This window comes from Canis aureus, chromosome 14, assembly GCF_053574225.1.
Source record: "Canis aureus isolate CA01 chromosome 14, VMU_Caureus_v.1.0, whole genome shotgun sequence".
Taxonomy (NCBI): Eukaryota; Metazoa; Chordata; class Mammalia; order Carnivora; family Canidae; genus Canis; species Canis aureus.
This window is the reverse complement of record NC_135624.1, coordinates 28545356-28564007: the sequence shown is the minus strand read 5'-3', so window position 1 is coordinate 28564007 and position 18652 is coordinate 28545356. Positions and strand designations below refer to the sequence as shown.

The 18652-nt window shown below is 47.3% G+C and overlaps 1 protein-coding gene across 7 annotated transcripts in view; it reads right to left on the bottom strand.

The window, feature by feature from the left end:
* Positions 1–3563: 3563 nt before the first annotated feature.
* LOC144283315 (uncharacterized) overlaps positions 3564–18652 on the bottom strand; it is a 237817-nt gene continuing 222728 nt past the window's right edge. For 4 of the 7 annotated variants that reach the window (XR_013351795.1, XR_013351797.1, XR_013351816.1 and 1 more), the window contains 2 exons: positions 15643–15747; positions 3564–4837 (listed from right to left, as the gene is read on the bottom strand). Coding sequence is in view for 3 of the 7 variants with exons in the window: in XM_077847215.1 (XP_077703341.1) it covers positions 15699–15747 (49 nt within the window). In the remaining 4 variants the exon portion in view is untranslated. Of the gene's footprint in view, positions 4838–11008; positions 11158–15642; positions 15748–18652 lie in introns of all 7 variants that reach the window. The other 3 variants (XM_077847216.1, XM_077847217.1, XR_013351798.1) reach the window with 3 other exon arrangements.

Genomic DNA, 18652 nt, shown 5'->3' with positions numbered 1-18652 from the left:
CTCTCTATCTCATGAATAAATAAACAAAATCTTAAAAAGAAAACCCAAAGTCTATTATTTTAAATATCTCTCTCGATATTGCTAGGTAGATAGACAGAGGTTAAGAACTTTCATATATCTTGATCTTAGGATTCCACTTCTGAGATTCTCTTAAGATACAGCACATACTAGAAGGTAAAGCTCATTTGTAGAAGGGAAAAGACTAAGCAACCCAGAGTTGCTCACTAGCAAACACATGAATAAAAGCAAATTATTAAATGATAGTGGTTGAAATGTTCTAAACATGGACAATGCTTCCAGAAAAATGACAATGGGGAGAAAATGAAGAGCTTCTTAAGATAACTATGTGAAAACTTGGTGTAAAACAACACAAATGGCTTATTGCACCTTGATAATGTAGTTGCTCTGATGCTATCGAGGGTCATGAGGTCATAGGATAGTTTTTAATTTTTTTCCCAATTTCTCATAATATATTAAATATATATGTATAATATATGTGTTTTAAAGGTCTGTGAATCCTCTAGCTAAGGGGGGGAAATGACAAGAATGGTAGCAAAGCCAGACAGCTAATAACAATAGCACCAGCTCCAGTTTGGCTACAATTTCTTAGCAGCTTACTGCAGGGAAGTCGGTGTTCTTAGTACTTGGACAAATTGTAAATCATTGGGGTAACTCATTGAAAGTCACAAGGCTACACAGCTCCCCTTGCATACATTCAACCAAAGTAACTGCCATCTGAAGCTCCTGCTTAGTCAGAAAGATACTACTGAGAACACAGTCTAGTCACCCAAGGGAGGCAGAAAACATAAAGATGTATGGGAAACAGAAATACAGAGAAGGTTAAAAAGAGAGAAGGTTAAGAATCTTACTCACTCTCTCACTCACCTACCCAGCAAGCCTATATTTACTAACTGTTTACTAGTGGCCAGGCAGTTGGGGATACGCATATAAATAAAATAAGACCTCTGACCTTTAAAAACTTCTTGTCTCCCCAGAATCCCGTATTTCCACACTATGATGCCTTTAATGGTGGGAAAGCACACTGACTATATAAAAACAGGCACAAACTGGAACTCTTTCAGCACCCGAATATGTGGTCACCCTAAGCTCTCCCAATACAGTGCATCTCACCCAGGGCAGGAACCATCCCTCCAAAGGACAAGATGTTAACTATTCCCTCTGCAGCCCACCCTCCTCCACCACCACTCCCTCCACTCCATGCTTCTTCACTTATGCTGACTTTTAGGGTCAGGAAATTTATTTCTGATTCTACCTCCCACCCCACCCCCACAACATCAAGCATTTCAGATCAAGCATCTGTGAATCATAGGTCAGGTTGACTCATTCTTAAAGTTTCCAGGCTATGAATTAAAACTATATTGATCACTTGGAAGAGAGTCAAATATAAGGGAGAGACAGTGTGGCTTGCTCTGCATTTATCTGTAACAACGCAAAGCAGGTTTGTAAGCATTTTACTGAAATGGGGGTAGGGGTGTGATGGGGCAGATACCTGCTGAAGTGAGTGAGGGTGGTAAATGGAGAGCACCCATCAGTCCCTGTCCCCACTAATTGCAGGTATGTATCAGGCCAATGGTGTTCTCTTCCTTCACTGGGCTGCCTTTTTGTTTCATTTTGGTTAAAGGGAATAATGTTTATGGTAGGCTTTTGGAAACTGTTACAAATTCAGAGCCAGTAATATAAATTGTTTTCCAGGGATAGGGGATGGAAGGTAGCTCCATTGAGCACCTGCTGCTGCGTCTCCTTTCATCTCTTAAAGCTGGAGCAGGGCAGGAAGCCAATGTGGGGAGAGGTGAAGTTCTCAGCCCTGGGAGCTCATGGTGGGAGAGCACCCAGACCGGCTTCAGCCCATAGAGACCTGCTTATCCTGGGGACACAGACCCCAAGAGATGTCAGAAACAGCAGCACCACAGGAGGACGAAAAAGTGTGGGGCGCAGCGTAGCCAAATGCCACAGGAACCCTGTAGGACTACAACACCCACCCGGTTTTCACAGCCACTTACCATGACCTTTCACCTGCACAATCACACTATCTCAGACCACCGTGTAATGCCAAGGCCAGGGGCCAGAATTCTCGCCCCGTGTGGGGAAACCTGACTGGGACCTCCAGGAAAACCCGCCTATGTGTGAATCAGACCCTGTGACACTTGTGGTCCTGCATCTCAAAGCAACACGAGTTTCAGGGTTCAGGGGGGAAAGTCTCTCTATGAATCATGGTTGCACAGAACCTTCTCTGGGCCTCCCTAGGAAGCCACTGAAGGTCTTCACCAGCTGCACTCTTCTCATGTGAAAGGTGATTTCAGGGTTTTGGCGGCCTTTTAGGGTGTCCCATCAATTCACAAGATGAACTATGTGCAGGTGACAAGGTTCAGAAATGCCAGATGAAACACAAGTGTGTGTGGTTTTCAACTGTTTTGGTTTTTATAAAATATTTTTTTTTAGAGGACGTTTGGGTAATTTGAAATCATAATATTAACAGATGGGAATCCAGAGAAGGTTAGTGACTTATCTAAGATCACATAGCTGGAACTAGAGAAGCCTGCAAGCAGAGCTCAGAGGTCCATAGCCTCTTTCCCCAACACCACACTGCCTTACTTAGAACAAAAAGATTGCATAAAGCAAAGCAAAGCAAAAAAAATAAAAAATTAAAAAAATAATACCTTTTAATTTGATAATAAAGTAATAAGAAAGAAGAGTAGGAAAAAAAAAAGGTGGTACATTCTGGACTTTGTGACTTCTATTCCGAGGAACTCTTTGGGTTATATCTCTATTTAAAAATTGTTAAATGTATTTTAATTACAGCTAAAGTTAAAACGTCTTCTAAAACTGCCCCCTCCCATCTGGACACATTGTGAAGAGTAAGCTAATACATTCTGTATATGATCCTGGGGCATTGCATAAACCCTATTATTATTCAGAGTCTAATAGCTAGAAAAGGCACCCTGAGTCCATTGTGTGGATGAGGAAAAAAGGTCCCCAGAGAGGAAATGACCTGCCCAAGGAAATTCAACTGGCTATGAACAGAGCCAACACTGTGTCTAACATCACTCACTATGCAGACCCGTGGAATTCCCCACACACAGTGCACTTCCCTAGCTTCTGCAGACAAGGGCATTCAAGTCCCTCTGGCAATCCTTAGCATTTCACATGATTCTGTCTACTGGTTTGGGATAATCTCCAAGGCAGCTGGCTGATTTTCATGAAATGCATCGTAGCTACCAAAAGATAGTCTTGGACATGGCTAATTTCTCAACATATGCATGAGAAGGGATCCTGGACTACTAGGAGAACGAACACAGATACAGAATTCATGTATTTGATCCAAATAAAAGGTATTTCCACACAGTGTAATAAAGCTAGGTGGTAGTTACAAAGAGTAAGGCAGCTGACCTGGATAGCACTCCAGGGTATATCAAAGGTCTCCAAGAACAGTACCACGTGTGTTACTATGTCACGCACATACTTACATTAGAAAGGTCTTCAAGGATGGGTTCTAAAGTAATAACCCAAGTAGAGTTGAAGAAACAAGGATAGGGACCCAGTGGTTGAAAAGAACTTGAGCTTTATTTGGAAAGTTTTCTTTTTTTCAAGGTGAAAATATTTACTAGTTATGTAATAAATGATTTTTTTTTCAAAAAAGAGCAAAATAGGATTTTATTCATTTATCTATGTGTCCGTCCTACTATTTGCATGTACTGCTAAAGAGTGAGAGGAAGGTTTGTCTGCTTGGGTCATATAATCAGGTAGGTCACATGTGCTCTGGGGAAGGAAGGAAACAGTACAGTGTGGGAAAGTAAAGGGATTTCTGTGTTTCATGGGAGATCCAGAGGCCAAAACATTCCTTGGTAAAATTCTGTCAAGGCCTGCCATCTTGAACAAAAGGATGATGACAATAGTTTGCAATTGGACAAAACTTTGATTTTTAAAATTTTTTAATTTTTAAAAAAGACTTTATTTTTATTTAAGAGAGAGAGTACATGAGCGGGGGGAGGGGCAGAGGGAGAGGGAGCTTTCCAAGCAGACTCCACGCTGAGTGTGGAGCTGAAGGCAGGGCTTGATCCCATGACCCTGAGATCATGCCCTGAGCCAAAACCAAGAGTCAGACGCTCAACTGACTGAGCTACCCGGACCCCCCAAAACTTTGGTAATTTTAAAGGAATTTCATGTCTTTGACTTTAGAGTTCACAAAGAAATATATGATAGCACAAAGGATAGTCTGTGGTTCCCCAAATTTAGCCCCCAGGAAGGGAGATGATTTTGGTGCTTTTTAAAGGTACCAATTCTTTGGCTGTTTTTATCGGTACATACGGCTTCTCTGCTAAGCTAGAAATGGCCTCCGCCAAAATTGCTGTTTTGATTTGGATTTCCAAAAATACCTCATGAGAAGCCTGTAGTATGGGGAAGATGGTCAGAAACAGCTCTGGGGAGGAAAAGAAAAAGCATTTGATTTGAATCACCTACGAGCGGAAATTGAGTGCAAATATCTCCTTGAAGCAACTGCTATATAATTATCCATCCTAATGGAATCCTTTCAAAACCAAAGCAGTTCAACAAGGAAGTTTAATTGAAAATAAAATTTCCAGGCCAACTATTCTGTCAAAACCACATTAAATGAAGATAGCTCAGCAGTGACCAAATGGCTGCTAAATGTATCATGTGTTACGGGCGAGGGGTGGGAGTGGGTGGGCGTTCCCCTCTAGGGGGGAAACATGGCGGTCTTCTAGGCTCCTTTTTCCAGCTTCATGTGTCTTCTAGTCACTGGGCACAAGTTCAATTCTCTCTGGGTCAGTGTTACCTCTGTCAAGTGTCTTCTAGTCTCCTAAAAATAAGAAGCCAGGCGTAAAATATCAGAGATAAAGGCAGGGAGAGAAGAGAAAATGACACTCACCATCCAACCTGTTTTTTAACGCAAAGACGCATCCCATTCCAGACACAGGCTCATGGAGGACAGCAGTGATGGAAGATGACCTTCACCACTTGGGTCGTTCCTCTCTGTCACTTAGCTGTGTGACCTCTGCTGAGTTATTTAACATCTCTGAGCAGTTGTCTCACCTAAAATATATATATTCCCATACGCTCTGGATAGTCAGAAAGATGAAAGGCAATAATGTCTACTGAACAGCTAACCAGTGATGACAGAGCTGGAGTCCACGCGATGTGGTGCTCTAGATAGTACCTGGTACTGCATGGGGTCTGAACAGGGGTCGAAGGAGGACTTGGTGTTTCCCTGCTATTCCAAATGGGTCACTGTGTGGGCCAGCGGCATCAGCAGCACCTGGGAGCTCACCATTAATGCAGGATCTCAGCCCCACACAGGTCAACTGAACAAGGGTTCCTTGGAGATCTGTGTGTGGCTCAAATTTGAGGAGCAATGGCTTTGGCCATCTTTCAGGTGTGTGGTTCTGCACCAGGTGACCGAGTCAACAGAATGTGATCTAAAAGCTGCCCTTGGGAGAGAAGCAGAGGGCCCCAGAGAGCCACGTGTGGTAGGCACATTTCTGGAGACCATCCTGCTTCCTGTCTGCAGAAAGGGAAATCAAGGCAGAGCCCAGGGCCTCCTGAAATGAAGGATTCTCCACCAACGGGGCTGGACCACCCTGGGATCCACAGCTGTGTCATCACAAAACCCCATGTCATCACGTGTGTCCAAGAATAGGCCCTCAGTGCAGAGGAGACAAGGGCAACAGCTAGTAAGTGGCAAGTGGAAATCGTGGCCTGGAAACTCAGGAGAAGCGGGTCAGAAACAAAGCACCTTCTTGACTGTGGCTTAAATCACGGTGCTCGTGTGCTCTAAGACCTCACACGACAGGGAAAGAAATGTCATACACATGCAGGGATTTTGTGGTTTACGCGTAGACCATCTGGAATCACAGGTAAGACTCTTCTGATGTAGACTGACTCCCCCGAAGGGAAACCTATCGGCTGGGGAACTGGAAATTTTTTTTTTAAAGATTTACTTATTTATTTATGATAGACATAGAGAGAGAGAGAGAGAGGCAGAGACACAGGAAGAGGGATAAGCAGGCTCCATGCAGGGAGCCCGACGTGGGACTTGATCCCAGGACTCCAGGATCACACCCTGGGCCGAAGGCAGGCGCTAAACCGCTGAGCCACCCAGGGATCCCCGGAACTGGAAATTGAAGTAGGAAGAGAAGGACGATGACAAAGAAAGAAGGAAAGAGAGGAAGGGACATTGGAATAAAATAAATAAAAATAAAAGAGAGTTGAGCCTCTTCCTATGCAGGGTTAGGCTTAAAAGTCCTCCTGGGATATTCAGGCCATGAAGCCATCATTTTTGCTTAAAAAGCCACACTCCTGAGCCTATGATCCGTTATTCAGACCAAGTGCTTGGTCCCTCGCACCCAGCACTCCTATACCCGAAAATGTTCTCATGGAGAAATCTGGCAAGGGTACATCTCCCGTGGCAGAGAGCTACCTTATTTATTTGCCCCCCTGCCCAGACCGACAAGACACTAGAGCTATCCCACCCTCCCCCAAATCCCAGTGGCTCCTGACTTCAGGTCATTTGGCTTAGTCAGGCAAGGAAAAAAAAATTTCTTCTAGAAGATTCTAAAGCCCTGGTTTCCAGGGACTTTCCATGACTACATGGAGCTGGGGGGCACAATGCTTAACATTTTGTGTGAGTGTGGGTACGTGAGAATTGAGATAAGAGACAAAATATGAGGTGACATGTTCAAATCCTAATTCTGGAATTAGCAGCACTGACTACGCTCAATTTATAAACTGCTTCCTAAATCCCTACTGGGAGGAAATATAATAGAAACCTGATTTAAAGATGAAGAGGGGATCCCTGGGTGGCTCAGCAGCTTAGCGCTGCCTTCAGCCCTGGGCGTGATCCTGGAGTCCCAGGATCAAATCCCACATCAGGCTCCCTGCGTGGAGCCTGCTTCTTCCTCTGTCTGTGTCTCTGCCTCTCTCTCTCTGTGCCTCTCATGAATAAATAAATAAAATCATAAATAAATAAATAAATAAATAAATAAATAAATAAATAAATAAATAAATAAATAAATATTGAAGAGACTGAGGCCCAGTAAGGTTTTGTGGCAGAACCAGGAATAAAATGATGTACCTTTCCTGTCCCAGGGCACAGGCTTCTTTCATGTCCCAGCGTCCCTGTCTCCCCAGCCACCTTCCAGCAATGGCCTGCACATCCACCAGGTGCTGGAATCATTACACTCTATCTTTAAGGTTGGTGGTTAGACATTGTTTCTTTTCTTCCTTTTTTTTTTTTTCTTTTGAGACCATTTCTTTACAAAAAAAAAATCACTGCGTCTTCAGCTAAAACTTTATATTCTACTGATAAGGAGAATAATGGCAATGTTCCTATGACCATGGAGCTACTAGGGATGATGTATAGTTGGATGCATAAAAAGCCAGCTTTCAAGTCAGAAACTCAGGTCAAATTGTGTCCTAAAAAAAAAAAAAGAAAAGAAAAGAAAAATTCTGTCCTTGTTACTCATAGCTGTCTGACATTTGGAAAGTTGATCTCTCTGAGCCTCTGGTTTCTTCACTTTTAGAAATGGCAACAGCACCAGCTAATATTTATCACATGTGAACTATATGTCCAAGCCAGTGTCATTCTAAGTCAGCGTGGTGTATTTCTTGACTCATCGAGTGCTTGTAACATACTATTGTTATTCTCCGTGTACAAATGCGAAAATGGAGACACAGAGAGGTGAAGTAACTTGCTGAAGGCCACACAGCTAACCAATGTCAGAACAGGCATGCTGCAGGTGGTCTGACTGCAGTGCTATGTGAGATCGTGAGATTAAAGTGCTCATTGGGAAAAAAAAAAAAGTGCTCATTGGGTCATCTGACACAGAATGTGTACTCACTAAATCGTACCATTAGGTATCACTTAGAGATTAATTTCTTTGGTTAGGTGGAACCACAAGGGTTACTATAGTCTGCGTGTGCCTCATGAGAAGCTGCTGCCTACAGGAGCACTGCTCCCTGACAGGTGCTCTTCCCCACCTGCCCTCAGCTGGCATTGTGCCTTGGAAGCACAGCAGAGGCAGCAACTTGGGTGCTCCGCCCTGGAATCTCCATAGTGACCTCTTCCCTGGGGAGCCCACACCGAGACCTAAATTAGGGCAGCTGGGACAGGAGGTCTGACACTGCCTGGCCAGAAGAACGGTAGATTCCAAAAGGAGCTGAGGGGATCCCTGGGTGGCTCAGCGGTTTGGCGCCTGCCTTTGGCCGCCCGGGGTGTGATCCTGGAGACCCGGGATCGAGTCCCACGTCGGGCTCCCTGCATGGAGCCTGCTTCTCCCTCTGCCTGTGTCTCCGCCTCTCTCTCTCTCTCTCTCTCTCTCTCATAAATAAATAAATAAATAAATAAATAAATAAATCCTTAAAAAATAAAAAGGAGCTGGACCGATCAAATCCCCAAGGCAATGGCCATGTGCTGGTCGACTCGTTGCTTTAGAAATCCTCTGCAATTGGCTAACTGCAAAGAATTGGGGGTGAACAGAATGTATGGAAGAGGCAGCATGACTCAAAAAATTGGCAAAATTAAAGGTCTGGTGTGGAAGGAGAGTCCACTGCTGGCTGAACAACAGTCAGCCACGTCTCTCCCTCCTTATTCAGCTATTCCCAGTTCTTTTTTTTTTTTTTTTTTAAGATTTTATTTATTCATTTGAGACCAAGAGATACAGAGAGGGAGAGAGTGCATAAGCAGGGGAGAGGCAGAGGGAGAGGGAGGAGCAGACTCCCCAGTGAGCCGGGAGCCCGATGCGGAGCTCGATCCCAGGACCTGGAGATCATGACCTGAGCCCAGACACTTAACCATCTGAGCCACCCAGGAGCCCCTCTTCCCAGTTCTGTTCAGACACTCAGAAGAGGCACGTGGAGGCCACGGCGATCCTGCTGTCTCTGTCAGGGAGTGGCTTAGGGATGACTCCTGGCCCCATCGGGCCAGCGGGACATGAGGGGAAGTCTACTGGGGATTACTGGAAGAAATTTTATTCCCTAATAGAAGATAAGAGAGGTGCGGTAAGAAGGAACCCCTTTTCCCATTGGACATTCTTCCCCCTTGGAATGCTGCTGTGATAAGGTGAAGTCTGTAGCAGGAAAGAGCTTCACAGAGCTGCGGATCCTCTGTGCTGGCGTGCCCAAGCTACCAAATGGTTGCTTTCCGAGACATCTGACAATAGCAGGTGCTGGGGAGGACATGGGAAACAGAAACCCCTGAACACTGCACCGGTGGAAGTGTAAACTGGTCCAGTCATTCTGGAAAACAATCTGGCAGTACTTGTGAAATTAAATATGAGCACACCTAATGACTCATCCATCCATCGCCGCCCTGAGTCCATACCAGAGAAACTCTCCCACAGACCCCACGGGCACAGGTGTGAGGTGTCTTCACAGAACTTGGCTGGGCTTCCATAGTGTCCACCTCCAGGGACCAGAGAAGCGGAGAGGGCAAGACCCGAGGCAAGGGAAGGCCAGATGCGGCCCCTCCGGTGAGCTACCCGTACGTTGTGCACCAAGACTGGATCTAAAGAAGATAGAACCAAGTAAAGGGACAGGGAGCAGAGTTCTCTAGCAGAACCCTGTTCGTCCAAGTGAAAAGATACCCAATCACAGCCCTACAGTAGGTCCCCATGGGTGGCACACAGCAAACCCACCAGATTGGATGCCTGTGAGGAGCAAAGGGAATGGAACAGGGCAAAACCCGACAGGAAGAAAGACAGGGGTCTTGCAGAGGCCAGCAGAGGAGGCTTTCATAACAACTCAAACGAAAAAAATTGCAACCCATCTGGAGTCAGAAAACCCAGCTATAAATGTTCCCGTGATTGATTGTTACCAGCTGTGGGCCTACTGGCAAGTAACTTACGGCCTCAGTTTCCCCATTGCAAAATTAGATACCAAAAAAATGCCCTACAGAGGAGACATGGGCAGAGCCGAGGTCTGGAATGCAGCAACTGGATGGCAACCAAGGACTCGGCTTTCTCGCCTGTAAAATGGGGATTAGGACCTTACCCAGCTGGCACCCTTCTGACAAGGTGTAGAAGAGACAGGACGCAGGCAGGACAAAAAGCACAATGATGAGTGACGCTGCTTGACCCACTTGGGCGGTTGGGAGCATATCCTCCAGGGAGCTCAGGCTCAGGCCCGACGCTGGACCAGGAGCTCCACAGGGCACCTCAGCCTCGCTGGGTGCACCTCACCTCGTTGGGTGCAGCACAGGGCTTCGGACCTGGGAGCAGCACCCACCCCTCCCCGCAGGTGCCCGAGATGTCCCAGCACGAGCCTGAGACAGACAGCAGTCCAGGCTGTGTTTGCGAGTCCGCTCCTGGGCCCTCCAAATCCACATGTCTATTTTTTTTTCTTTTCTGTCGTGGCAAGGAATGCATTTTTAGCTAGATAAGGTAAGTCACCAAAAAAGAAGAGGCAAGAGGTGGAAACCATCCTAACTTGCCTGTTATGCCACCAAGAGGGCAAATCTTCCTTTTTCCAACAAAGTTGCTGCTCTCTTCCTGTAACTTCCCATAATCCAGGAAGGACACAATGCCATATGTGACTGTCATGCTCTCTTTAAAGTGAACACCTCTTCTGATCCCTCAGATGCCTGGGAAAAGACTCAGTGGTGCCCAAATACCATGTATCCCTGGGCGCCACTTTGTTTGCAATTTCGCTCCTAAAGGTGCCCGGCTTCAAAAACCCGCCTCCCTGCAAACCAGTGCCTTCCCTCCTGGTGCATGTCTTTTCAATACATTCCTTAAATAGGGACACAAGGTCACCGTGAGGCTTTCATGACTCCTGACAGAGTTTTTCCCGAAAGGCCAATTTATGCTGCCACCAGTGATGGAGGCATGTGCCAGGCTGCCTACAAACTCTTAGAGTAAACTCCCAAGCCTGTTATTCTCACGTCTGGTACCTGCGGGGAGAGGGAGGCCAGTCACACTGGGAGCCTTGGGGAAGGGAGACTCCCCCACCCGCCTCAGGTCACTGAGGCTCTACTTGCCTGTTGCAGGATCTGTCTGTTCAGGAGCGCTCACAACTTTTTACAGAGGGTTTCTGTGTACAAAACGATCTCCTTCACTCAGGCCAGCTTGGGGAGCGGAGGTGGTGAATGCGACAGTGAGAGGGTGGGGGACGGTATCAGCCTAAGGCCTCCAGGAGAGAAGAAGAAACAGAGCAATAAGCACTGGGAAAAACTGCAGTTGAAAAATCCTACGTGCCCTGCAAACGCGTCTCCTTGGGATGTAGGCTCACACACAGGAACAGTTGTAGCTAGTGGATTATGGTTCTGGATTTGGATATTTTTAGAGTTTTGGGGTTTCTTTTGGGGGGGTCATTTTTTTTAAGATTTTACTTATTTGTGAGAGACAGAGACAGAGAGAGAGATTGAGAGAGAGAGAGGCAGAGACACAGGCATAGGGAGAAGCAGGCTCCATGCAGGGAGCCCAACGCGGGACTCGACCCTGGGTCTCCAGGATCACACCCTGGTTTGAAGGCAGCACTAAACCTCTTGAGCCACCTGCCCTGGAGGGGGGGGTGTGTGGAGGTCTTAAACCTTCTCCGGTGCTCCTGCTCACACCTGGTGAAGTCTCCAGGGGCTGGGGCTCTATGTAGGCTGGGGCTTCCACAGCGCACTCCTCTGCCCACCAGGCTCATTCCTGGCACGCTTCCTTCCAGATCAGCTGAAACCTCACTTCACCTGGGAAGCGTAGCTCCCAAAGCAGGCGCACTGCCTGGACATCTTGTCCTTCTCTTCCTCCAGAGTTGATCACAACAGTGCCCGGAGCTGGACTGCTTCAGCTGCTATCTTTGGATTCAAAAGTGTGACACTTTGGGGACTGGACGTGCGCCTGGACTGTGCTAGCTGTGGGTGGAAAGTCCGGCCTGGGAGGGGGAGAGGCAGGTGCACTGGGCTGTGAGAGCCAGGGACAGAGAGGTCCTCAGAGACTTTGCTCTGGTTGTCGCCTTCCACTCCCTAGCCCAGCACCAGGGATCCAACCAGTTCTATGACAACTTCTTTCTCAAATGCCTGTTACCGCGTAGACGCCAGGGTGAGGAATTGCAACACCAAGGCCATTCCTCGACTGTCGAACTGAATTTGGGAGTCAAGACTCCAACACGAGGAATGTTAGATAGCAGGGAGGAATGAAGTCAAAGATAGCAAAACCAGACAATCGAAAGATTGATCGCTTGTGGGCACTGGGTGGTCTGGGTCCAGGAGGCAGGTCCCTGTGGGCTGAGAAGGAAGTGCTCTGAGAGCCCAACCTGAGGGATGACCACAGGGTGGGGGGTGGGGAAGGAGTGGGAGGAGAAGGAAGAGGGGGAGGCCTGTGATCCTGGCCAGGAGCAGGGAAACTGGGCGGCTCACTCCGGGGCAATGAGGAGCTCCTTGAGTCTAGAACAGAAAGAAAACATCTGGAAATCTTGGGAGGGTGAGTTAGCACCTGAATTTTGAGGACCCTAAAAGCCAGATAGAGGAGTCTAAGCCATGAAAGAGAAACTACAGCTGCATAAAGCGGCGCAGCTGAGGGGAGAAGTTTAGGAGGAGTTCCGTCTGGGGGCAGCCCTCAGGATGGGCCGGAGGAAGAACCCGGTCAGGAAGGAGGCACATGGTCCCAGAGCACCCACGTCCCACCTGCCAGCGTGGCCGACATCACCGATCCATCAGAGCACACTTTCCTCAGGAGCCCAGATGGGACCTCAGGAATGTGGGGCCCCTCAAGGCTCCAGGCAGACCCTCCCAGTCAACCCGGGGTGTGATTCAAATGTTTGCCTTGCAGGCTGCATCACTCAGGAGCATCAATGCTCTGCTGCACTAACCCGTATCCTCAACGTTCAGAGGCTTAAAACAGCAAAAGCTAATTGTTCATTCGGGCTCTAAGTCCCACACAGGTCAACCGGAGATTGCACTCAGGGCTCGCTCCAAGCAAAGCAGGCCTACGCAGGGCACTTGCAGGCCACTAGGCCAGAAGAGAGAGGGACCTCTGGACGGTCTCCCACTAGCATTTCCATGTGAAGGACAGAAATTACACATCCCCTCTGCTCGCTACTTGTCAGCCAGAGCTATCACAGCAGGTAAAGGAAGGGCAACCGAAATCTTCAGAAGATGGGGAGTCTGGGAAAATGAACAGCCCAGGCATGTTACTTCTCAGAGCACATGTAATTTATCACTTGTTCATCCAATCAGCGAGAACTGAAAATACATTGAGTGCCCAACATCTTAAAATATTTCCATTTCTTTTGGCCCTTTTATCAATGCTGTGAGGTAGTAGGTATCCCCATTTCCACTTTACCAATCAGCATTTAGGGCTGAGAGAGGATGAGGTGCCCAGACAGGAATGGGCCTGACTCCATAGCCCAGGCTTTCTTCCAACATCACAAGGACTTCCTGCTATAGGAGAGTAAGGCAGTGGTTCCAGGGGCCTTAAGGCACAGTGGTTAAGCTTGGGTGTTTTAGAGATGAGCTGCTGGGTGTGCATCCCGGGGGCACCTTCCTTAGCCATGTGATCATGAGCAAGTTCCTTACCTTCCTATGTCTCAGGTTCCCATCCACAAACCGTCATGGTACTAATAACACCCCCAACCTCATAGCAGTGCTGTGACAGCTGAGGGAGGAAATGCATGGAAAGCCCTCGCAGCGCCCCTAGCATAGAATCAGGGGTCAAGAAATGACAGGTACGGTCTGAAATCAATATGACCATCTTGTTATGAGGATGTTAGAGTTCACACAGGCTGTGGGCCCCCTAACCCAGAGACCATCTACTTCCCAATATAGCCCTAGGCCCCTAGGTCAGGTGGGCTGCCAAGACCATGCAAGCAAGGAGAAAAGCCACAGGGTGACCTGCACCCCACGGCTCGCCTTCCCCTTATCTTGTTTTACTTTCTTCCTGGCACTTGGAACTCTCTGAAATGCCCTACTTGTGTATGGATCTGTCATCCTGCTTCCTGTCTGTCTCCCCGACTGAAACCTCAGCTTCAGGTGTGCAATCGTCGGGGGGCCGGGTGCATGGTAGGGGGCTCGGCAGATAATAAATGGGTGGGTGAAGACGTGGAAGTTCTCTGAGGGCAGGGGCTTTGTCCAGTTTTATTTGCTGCTGCCTTCATTGCACAACGCCTAGCACACGGTGTACAATATGTGCTGAGATGTCTGCCAGCTGTCTAAAGCCTCGTGCTCAGTGAGGGACTCGGCCCTTCTTTCTCTGCAGAGGATTATGCTAAAGCCTGGCCTCGTCATGTGTGATGCCTGTTGGTTAACGGCTTCCTTTTTTTTTGTTTTTAAGATTTTATTTATTTATTCATGAGAGACACAGAGAGAGAGGCAGAGACACAGGCAGAGGGAGAAGCAGGCTTCCCGTGGGGAGCCTAATGCGGGATTCGATCCCAGGACCCAGGATTATGCCCTGAGCTGAAGGCAGACGCTCAACCGCTGAGCCACCCAGGCATCCCAGGTTAGTGGTTTCCACACAGAGTACCGCCCTCCCCCCCTCGCCTTCCCCGCTGCCCCTACTCAAGGCTCCAGGTTGGGCATCCAAACCACCTGAGAACACAGGGACGAAGGGGAGAAAAGCCAGAGTGAAAGAGAGATGCGAGGAGAGACGGCAGGGGGCGAAGTCGCACACCCTTGAACCCTTGTGCACACGCACAAAGCTGTAAATGCTGTCCTTTAATGTGGCCTCTTCTGGAACCTGCTGTGTGGCCGTGGACGAGTCACTCTCCCTCTAGGACTCGGGTTCTCTGATAGTCAAATCTGGGCACTGAAGAAGAACATTTCAAAAGGTCCTTCCGGATCGAAAATGCTAGGAACACAACATCATCTAGGCTTCACTCCTCAGAACCTGGTTTGTGGTGTTAGAGCTTCTCTAAAGGCTTTCGTAGGCCTTGCAGAAAGCTACCAAATATGTTAACCCTACCTGGCTCCTACGTAAAAAAATAATTCCCACATAACTGCAAACCGTGGAGCTGCATTTGACAAACTGTTATAAAGTTATATAAAAAAAGTATCACCAGGGCAGCCCTGGTGGCTCAGCGGTTTGGCGCCGCCTTCAGCCCAGGGTGTGATCCTGGAGTCCCGGGATCGAGTCCCACGTCGGGCTCCCTGCATGGAGCCTGCTTCTCCCTCTGCCTGTGTCTCTGCCTCTCTCTCTCTCTCATAAATAAATAAATAAAATCTTAAAAAAATGGATCACCATTTCCATCTTGCAGCTCGGTCTTCATATGTTGAAACTAATACAGAGAGTACCTTCCTGGTCAAACGGACCTATCTGAGATGTTTGGTGAAAATCCCATTTCCCAGGCCCCACCCCGGAGCCACTGAGTTAAAAAATCTGGTGGGGGAAGCCCAGGGATCTGCATTTTACCAAGTTTCCCAGGTGGTCATTTGCAAACTGAAGTTTGAAAACCACTGCCATAAAAAGAAGCCGAGAAAAGGGGCTGGGGCAGGCATTCTGGAGCCAGAAGGAGGGCTGCAAAGGTGAGGAGGGGAAGCAGATGACAGCACGTGGCTCCTGTTTTGCATGAGTGCAAATCGCTTTTGCCCATGTGTGCCCTGCGTGTTCCACCAGCGTAAACATAAATTTGCAAAACCCTGACTCACCCTGTGCTGAGCCCTTCCCCCAGGACTGGAAAAATGATACTCACACTCAGCCCGGGACGGCATTCTCTATCCTGAGCTGCGGGAAGAGAACATTTCCAACCTATCGGGCTGACTGCTTGCAGACCGATGTCACCACCGCCAGGAACGTGCTGCCAGAAGGAACATAAACAGCGCAGTCACCCAGAGGTTTCCTGCAATTAGTTTCCACCTTTGGTTTGTGACAGATACCAGCCCCTGCAGCGAGCTGTCCTAATTGATCCACAGGGAGGGAGGTTTTGTTTAACGTCGCACTACACACACCGAAGTGCTTGATGCACACACACGCGCACACACACAGATGCCACACATGGTGCGCAGGTGTATATAAGCTTCTGCAATGATCTGAGAGCTGCAGCTCGGCAATCAGGAGTCGCCTGGACCACAATGCTGAGTGCTAGGTTCCAAGGTACCAGGAAGGGATCATGCTGAGAGGGGGGTGGAAAAGTAGTGAGTGAACAGGAGGGGCCAAGTACTGCGCTGGAGGGTTCCCATCTCGATCAGCGAGAGCGTGACCAGTTCCATTCTTCTGAGGGGGAAACCAAGACACACAGACTTGCTCATGATCCTACAAGATTGAACCCTGATCTGCCTAACCCCGAAGTTCGTGTTTGATCCTTAGTCAGTGCTGTCTTAAAGTTCATAACCTGGGAGCATGGTGGGGAGGGCCGAGCAAGCCTATGGAAACCAAAATAACTCCTTAACAAACAATTGGACTCACAAGCAATAAACGTCATTGGAAAAAAACAAATCACAGATTAGCAATAGGAAAAAAAAAATCACAGTATAATCTCATCCTCCAAAAAATAATGGCATTTATACTCCTAGGCTGTTGTTCTAGCCCACAAATAAAATGATACGATTTTTGCAATTTTATAAAACATTTTTCCCGGCAATTAACAATGTTGGTCCACTCCTGATCTTCTGTGAGTTTATATCCATCCATAAATTTCTCTGCAGAGTCTAAGGGGGAGATAAAACCTTTCACTTCTTTTTTTGTGTGTATTTCCTGTTATTGTCTGTTCATCAGCCACTAATGCATTAAGGAAGGGTTAAAGAGTGTTCTCTCTAGACCGAAGTGTGTTCTGGTGAATGATGCAGCTTTGAAAAACATACCCCACCCTCCAAAAAAAAATCAGGGTTGGTTTCCTCCTTTCCATAGATGAAAATGGAGACTAGATTTTGCAACAACAGAGAAAATGTTGCCCGTCCCCACCCCCCATGCAAAAAGTATCTTAATGCCAAGGGAAATGCAGTTCTACTAGTCAGAGGGACCTGGCACAAGATCTCCCAATGCCCCTCCCCCTTTGCAGGGACCAGCCCTCCAAGCACCCCCTACAACTCCCTTCCAGCCTTCTCCTAGTTAGGAGAGTGAAAAATAACTTCCTTTCCTCCCTTTTGGTGTTAACGAGGCTCCCTATTGAGACGCAGTTAATCACATCAATTAAAAACCTCTCACACTTGGCCTTGCCTGCCAGGTACAGGCCCTCTGTCCAGGGGAAGGTGGGCAAGATAAGTCATGGCTGGAGATAACTTACATTATTTTTGTTTTTCTTCTCCACTTATGCTTTTTTCATTTTTTTTTCATTTTTTTTTTAAATTCAGGCTCAATTAACAGTGAGACATCCAGATCTGTAGTGAACAGTTTGATGAGTTTTGACAAATGCATGTACCAAAAACACCAAATCACCAAGATACAAAACATTCCCCTCACCCAGAAAGGTCCCTGTGAGTTTTCCAATCGTCTCTGTCCTCCTCCAGGCGTTTGAAACCACTGTGCTGATTTCCAGCACCATTCATAAATTTTGTGTGCTCCAAAAGTTCACATAAACGGAATCTTGTGATTTGTGAAGATGAGCATGAATGATGAGCAAGAACACGCAGGTCTTAGTGGGCACGAAAACCAGCGTAGGAGCTTTGGAAAACAGTCTGGTAGTTCCTCAAAAGGTTACAGAGAGAGCTACCACATGACCCAGCGATTCCACTCCTAGGTATATATACTCAAGGAAATGTAAATGCACATCCACTCAAAACCTTGTACATGAATCTTCAGAGAAGCATTCATGATTCATAATAACTCCAAACTGGAAACAACCCAACGTCCATCTACCGATGAAAGAACAAAATGAAATGCGGTCCATTCGAACAATGGAATATTACTAAGACATAGAAAGGCATGAAGCTCAGACGCACAATACAACGTGGATGGACCCTGAAAACATGTGAAGTGAAAGAAGCCAGTCCCAGAAGTCCATGTAGTGTAGGAGCAGGGGGAAGAGGATTGGGAGGAGGTAATAGCTAGTGGGGACAGATTTTCTTTCTGAGGTAGTCAAATGTTCTAGGATTGGTAAATTGTATGATACATGAACTGCATCTCAGCAAAGCTGTTTAAAGAAACCAAACATTCAGAATCACCCAAAGCGGAGCCAGTTATGATACACGGGAAAGAGAATCTTTCTTCACGGGAAAGAGAATCTTTCTTCTTCTTCAGTGGGATTTTAACAGAAGTGTTTTGGCACTGCAGCCCAAGAACCCTGTGCCATCTAGGGGGAACGTGACTATGGTCCAGGATGGTCTCCTTCCCACGAGAATGTCCTGGAGTTTACTGCTTTTCCCAGGAGCCCCTGTCCTATATCTCCAGAATCTAAATTCTGAAGAGTCCAGGAGCGATTCACTTTATTTATTCACTCATTCCACCAACAATTGCTAAGTTGGTATTAGTAGAAAGCACATAATCATAACTAGTCTTGCTGTATTATCTCTGTGACCTCATATGATTACATTTTGGGGGGCATAATAAATGCCTCTGCATGTTTGGTTGTGTGTTTAGGAGGTGACCCCAGGAGACGGTGGTGGGTGGGGCGGGTAAGAGCTCCTTATGAGAGAAAGGTCAAGAACTCTGGTTCTCAATCCAATGGATTCTACTACTCACAGATGCATACCTTTGCCTCTTCCTGCCTCATGTCCCTCCCCTGCAAAGACCAATAACCTGCCCTACGGTGGAACCATTAGGAGCCC